We start from the raw sequence: 6,667 nt of genomic DNA on the forward strand, positions 1-6,667 counted from the left end.
TGCAAGATAAAAATGAAATCTGGTGTACAAGTTTACACTGGGCAGATAAGGAAAGGCTAGGCCCTATAGGGGGTTTTGCTGTCCAATTACTGCAACCTGACTTTTGGCGGGGGGTGGGGAGTAGTGGGGGGGAGGGGAGGAGAGAGGAAGAGTTTCCATACTTGTGTCGTGTCCAGTGACACAAGACATTTACACTCCGCAAGATAAAACTGCCACTTAGAGCCCAGGGGAGTTAAGCCTTCCTAGGTTGGCCTGGGGAGCTGAGCAGAGTCATGGGTTCTCTGGTCCTGCAGCTGAGCGCTGTCCTCTGCCTGGTGGCTCACTCGGTTTCTGGCAGCCCCATCATGGGCCTTGAGCAGTCACCCCTGGAAGAAGACATGCCTTTCTTTGATGATATCTTCACAGAGCAAGATGGTATTGACTTTAACACACTGCTGCAAAGCATGAAGGATGAATTTCTCAAGACACTGAACCTGTCGGACATTCCCCTGCAGGACACAGCCAAAGTGGATCCGCCAGAGTACATGCTGGAACTCTACAACAAATTCGCCACTGACCGGACCTCCATGCCATCAGCTAACATCATCCGGAGCTTCAAGAATGAAGGTAGGCTGGCTTGCATTTTCACCTATGAGACTCTGGTTTTGCTTTTTCTCAGGAAGAAATAAGTAAACTTCCATGTGGGGATGATGTGGGAGAGGATGAATTCATGGAAATTCGTGGCTCAGACGATGCATCAGCTGACCCACATGGTCCACCTAGAACTCCAAAAATGCTACTTAGAAAAACCCACAAAATGCAAATCATTCTGGCATCAGAATGGGTTCTTGATAGAGTTTTAATCTGGACATCAGATATCAAAATAACATAAATGTTGATCTGTTGCTCTATCTTGTCAGCCACTTTCTAGACAGGACTTGATTTCTGTCTGGGGTTGATAAAAATTTGTCAACTTTTCCTTAGATCAAAAATGGTGAAAATAAAAAGAAATTAGAAATTTAGAATTTGTGGTTCATTCAAACTCTGGGTGAGTTTCCAATTGTGACATCATTTAAGCAATGTCCTGATAGAAAGGGGCTGTATTTGGGAGATTCTTCTAATGCTGTGTCGTGTTTAATGAACCTTAATAAGACCCCCAGGAAGTGTACAGGACCCAGCTAACAGTCCAGCTTATTGTGACTATATCTTCATGAAGTGCGATATACAAATTTCAAACTGTTATTCGTTCCCCTCAGATCTTCAAATGAGTCAGAGAGCCAATCCTATGTTTATACAGCATTAGTAGAAATAAACATGATATTGATGGTAGAGGCTGTGGATATAGAGAAACGGGGTCTTTATTACTTATCAAACGTGCTTTTATAGACACTGGGCTCCTAAAATATGAGGTTTGATCAATATTTGTCAATTGCCCTCAGAAGCAGAAGGCAGGGTCACGAAGCAGCACAGGACTGCTGAGAGCCAGCTGCCTTGGGGAGTTGTGACCAACTAGTCTAGGTGATGGGAGCCCCAGCTTCCCCCTGTAAAACAGAAGCTGCATGGCTTCTGAACAGATGAGCAACTTGCAAGCAGCTAGAGGTAAGAGAGGGCTCATTTTTAGGAAGTGCTGGACAAGCCATGATAACTTTTGTTTTGTTTTGTTTTGCTTTGTTTTGTTTTGTTGTTGTTGTGTTTTGTTTTTCGAGACAGGGTTTCTCTGTGTAGCTTTGCTCCTTTCCTGGATCTCGCTTGGTAGCCCAGGCTGGCCTCGAACTCACAAAGATCTGCCTGACTCTGCCTCCTGGGTGCTGGGATTAAAGGTGTGTGCCAGCACCGCCCGGCTGCCATGATAACTTTTAATGAATAACTTAATCTTGGCTCTGGAGTAAACACTGAGTGGGTGTTCTCCAGACACCAAGATAGCCTTTGCTTTTAAAATCGACTGATCACCACCATTTCTATTTAGTAATGTATTTCTGGTGGAAACTGCAAGCTGAGATTTCAGGTTCCTTTGGAGGCAAGTCAAGGAGGAAAAGAGCAACCTCCTGAAGGAGCCTGCCTCAGTTTCCTTCTCTGAGCCATGATGGTCTAGCTCAGGCACAGGGGGAATGCAGTCTAGCTCAGGCACAGGGGGAATGTGGTCTAGCTCAGGCACAGGGGGAATGTGGTCTAGCTCAGGCACAGGAGAATGTGGTCTAGCTCAGGCATAGGGGGAATGTGGTCTAGCTCAGGCAAAGGGGGAATGTGGTCTAGCTGAAGCTTGGTGGGAATGCATTATTCCACTCTTATTTCTTGCTTTTCCCATGGAAGAGCAGGTGATAAAGGGGAGGATGTGAACAAGCTTACCATTACTGGAGATCCATGGGGGAGGGTGAGACTTGGGGACACCCAGCCATCCACCCCTTGCACCTCTGTCAGCCTAGAAGAAGATTGGTACAGCAGAAGACAGGTGTCCCCTCACCAGGCTCTCCCTGCATCTACACACCTTTTGTGTTTGCTGAATGACATGCCCTGGGAGGTAAAGACCAAGAAGACTCCAAATCTAGTTCATCTTTGAACTAGTGGCACATGCAAGATGGAAAATGTGGCTTCAATTCTTAGCTTGGCTCCATCCTCCATATTGTCTAGGAAGTCAGATCTATACATGGTGGTTTGGTTTCTTCTGGTGCAAAACTAGCATTGGATCCGTGTGTGCATTGTGGGTGTCCCAATTTGCAGAGTAACTGGCATGTGAAATCTGTCAAGGACTTAGTTCTCTTGCTCTGAAATGTGACTCTTCCTCCAAAGAATTGTGGGTGGTTCTATTTAGTTAAGGGTTGGTTGTGTGGGTGTGTATATGTGTATTGTTTTTGTCTTGTTTTAAGCTGGCCTTGAACTCACCTGTAGTCCAGGCTGGCTTTGAAATACTCATATTCAAATTTTTAAAATTGTGAACTATTGATCTCTTTTGAGACAGTATTTTACTGTGTAGCCCAGGTTGGACTCAAACTCACAATCCTCCTATCTCAACCCCTTGAATGTGAGTTTATTTTTTCAAAGCACATCTTCATTAAAGTATAGTTGATATACAGGAATCTGCATGTATACATCCACTGAAGTCCCTGCCACAGTCAAGACAGTGAGCATGAACATCCCCCAAAGCTTCCTCCATTCCAGAGCGCATTTTCTTTGTACTTCTCTTATGAAGGGCAAGGAGCCTGCTCTCCCTTTTTGGTCTTCTGTGACAGCAAGTGCACAGGTGACTCCTAGTGGGATAAACTTTCAGAGAGAAACTTGAAGGCGCCAAGGTTTCAAGAGGGAGGCCAGAGATGGAGCCTTGGAAGTGAGGCAAGAGACCTTTCTTTCTAAGAGTCAGAAGAACATCTTCAAAGGTACAGAATGCAGAGGAGGGCTGTAATTCTTGTTTTTGTTTTATTTTTCAAGTGGGAAAGCTATTAACCAAATAGGATGAAACAGTCATTCAGTTGGTCAGTAAATATCCATTAAGCAACTGCAATGTTCTGTGTACTGAGGGGAATGGACAAGAGCCAAGGCTTGGTCAGGATGTTAAGGCCTCGTTACAGTTGCTCTGGCCACACCAGTGACTTCAGGGCCATCCCATAAGTCAGTGTCCCCACTGTCACTGTGAAGATAATTTTAGTCAGTACCCAGAGGAAGCTGTGAAACATGTGAAATATCTATGTGCTTTATTTACATAAATTTAAAAAGTCCATACAACTATCAGCTTAAGGGCAAACTTTTAAGCCTTTTGAGAGTAAATATAAAGCCATCAGCTAAGGAAGGATGCTGAGCATATTGTGGATCAGAGAATCCACTGAGATCATGAGCTAAGTATGCAGTTGGGGAAAGGTTGCCAAGGACAATAGAGGACACTCGGTTGCAGGTCCCTGGCATCTTGATGTCACAATCCTTGGATACTCTGATGTCAAATGCCTCAGTCCTTGTAGAGACAAGCTACCTGAGGTAAGTACACAGAAGTCTGGGTTCTCTGATCAGTTCTCACATTAAAAAATAATATCAGGCATGGTACAGTGACACACGCTTGTAAAGTGTCACAGGAAACAAAGACTAGAGGACTTCTGCAAGTTCAAGGCCAGCCTGCTCTACACATGGATTACAGAGTAGCCAGGGCCACACCAGACCTGGTAAAAAAAAAAAATTAGTATGCAAACATTTGGAGACATGCTTCTGGTACTAAAGGACCTTTAACAAGCTTTTTCATGCAGCTCTCGGGTGGTGTGTGTGTGTGTCCAACTCCATGCTGGCTGCTAGTGAATACCACTCAGGCACATCTACCCCTGAGACACACCTTCTCTCACTCACTCAGGGAGGACTACACTGCAGACCAGTTTGACAAGACCTTGCTAAACTTTGTCACATTGGGACAGGGTCAGCAAACTTCCTCTGTAAAGGCCAGATAGTCCATAGCTAACTCCGCCTCTGCAGGGCAAAATTAGCCTGAGATGGTACAGCAATACCTTAGCAGGGCTGTGCTCTGGTGAAACTGTATTTCCAACAGCATGTTAAACCCCTGTTTGGCCTGTGGGTTTAACGACCCCTGGTCTATGGAGATCTTCCACGAAGACCAGTGGCCAACCAGTCACATGAAGATCACCGCCCATTACGAACAAACTTTGAAGTCTTTAGTCATGAGCTAGTTCAAAACAATCTCCATGATCTGTTTCATGGCTCATTACTGGTTGGTTGGACAGAGGGCTTGTTCACAGCTCCAAGATTCCTTCCAGTTCTGTCCCTGTGAGACAGCTCAGGGCGGGCAGGTTTTCTTTTGTCTACAATATTTCTTTTACTACAGAAATAAGCACCTGCTTTATCATTCAGCATACTTAGTGAGTCTGCTTTCTCATAAATATCTTCCTTTTTTAGATCTGTTTTCTCAACCGGTCAGTTTTAATGGGCTCCGGAAATACCCTCTCCTCTTCAATGTGTCTATCCCTCACCACGAAGAGGTCATCATGGCTGAACTCAGGTTGTATACACTGGTGCAAAGAGATCGTATGATGTATGATGGTGTGGACCGTAAGATCACAATTTTTGAAGTGCTAGAGAGTGTTGAAGGCTCCGAGGACGAAAGGAGCATGCTGGTCTTAGTGTCAACAGAGATCTACGGAACTAACAGTGAGTGGGAGACATTTGATGTCACAGATGCCACCAGGCGTTGGCAGAAGTCAGGCCCCGGGACCCATCAGCTGGAGATCCACATCGAGAGCACACAGAACCAAGCTGAGGACACCGGAAGGGGACAACTGGAGATAGACATCAGTGCCCAGAATAAGCATGACCCTCTGCTTGTCGTGTTCTCTGATGACCAAAGCAATGACAAGGAGCAGAAAGAGGAACTAAACGAAATGATCACTCATGAGCAGGATCTTGACCTGGACACCGATGGTTTTTCCAGCGGGCCTGATGAAGAGGCCTTGTTGCAGATGAGGTCTAACATGATCGACGACTCTACTGCTCGAATCAGAAGGAACGCCAAGGGCAATTACTGCAAGAAGACTCCACTCTACATCGACTTCAAGGAGATCGGCTGGGATTCCTGGATCATCGCGCCTCCTGGGTACGAAGCCTATGAATGCCGTGGTGTCTGCAACTACCCTCTGGCAGAGCACCTCACACCCACAAAACATGCTATTATCCAGGCCTTAGTCCATCTCAAGAATTCCCAGAAAGCTTCCAAAGCCTGCTGTGTGCCCACGAAGCTGGATCCCATCTCCATCCTCTATTTAGATAAAGGTGTTGTCACCTACAAGTTTAAATATGAAGGAATGGCCGTGTCTGAATGTGGCTGCAGATAGGAGAGGAGTTGCCCGGCTTATTTAATAACTGCAAATGTGTATATTTTGTGTTCTATTTAAGGAGACTATTTAATGAAGGTGTACAGATAATAGAGGTTGCCATCTTAGGGAAGTGGACAGGTCAGTATGCTGTAGAAAATGTGTATTTTGCTATACAATCTGATCCCTTCCACTTACCTTGTTTGGACTCTCATTTCCCAGTGATACATCTCTAACAACAAAACACAGGCCCGTACCACTTATCCTCTGTGTCAGTTTGAAAAGAGCAGCCACTGAAGGGAAAGAGTGTCAACACACAGATATTTGTGCATGCTTGTGCAGGTGCACATGAACTTATAAAAAAATCTGTTGGTCCAAAAGAGGCAGACTATGCTCATACATGTGAGTGGCTTCATCCAGAGTGTCTGTATTATAGGATCTGGAATTTAGGGTAAGAAAGTTCGTATCAGGAGTTTGACCATCTAGAGAAGCGTATTTTCCAAATGTTCTGGGAATGTGGATGAAGTTCTTTTCAGTTGTGTCTGCCATGTCTCAGAGCAGCGGGCTCAATGAGCAGGCTGCCGACTCAAGAGGTAGGTGGGGTTGTCATATACATGAAACAAACGGCCTTGACAGGCAACCATCCCAGAGACGCACTTGCAAAGCACGGCCCCTGGGCCGAGTCCTCCAGAGGACAGCTGCCTGGTCAAGAAAGATGGGGGTGGGGGACTTCAGGACTGACTCCCCCTCAGTTAACAGGAGGCAAGGCCACATGTGCCAGCCTTTTCTGCTGTCAAGGGCCATGGAGGTGGTGGAGGGGGAGAGGAGGAAGGGCGCAGATGTTGTCCTCAGGTGTGATGGTAAAATCATCACAATTCTAATGGGATAATTAA

The 6,667-nt window shown here is 45.7% G+C and overlaps 1 protein-coding gene across 1 annotated transcript; it reads left to right on the forward strand.

Moving 5' to 3' along the window:
• Nucleotides 1-240: 240 nt before the first annotated feature.
• Bmp10 (bone morphogenetic protein 10) lies at nt 241-5,807 on the forward strand. Its single transcript, XM_036180432.1, has 2 exons — nt 241-606; nt 4,864-5,807. The coding sequence occupies exons 1-2, from the start codon at nt 273-275 to the stop codon at nt 5,793-5,795; spliced, it is 1,266 nt and encodes a 421-aa protein (XP_036036325.1). The 5' UTR covers nt 241-272; the 3' UTR covers nt 5,796-5,807.
• Nucleotides 5,808-6,667: the final 860 nt, after the last annotated feature.

The sequence above is a fragment of the Onychomys torridus genome, chromosome 3 (genome assembly GCF_903995425.1).
Source record: "Onychomys torridus chromosome 3, mOncTor1.1, whole genome shotgun sequence".
Classification (NCBI taxonomy): domain Eukaryota; kingdom Metazoa; phylum Chordata; class Mammalia; order Rodentia; family Cricetidae; genus Onychomys; species Onychomys torridus.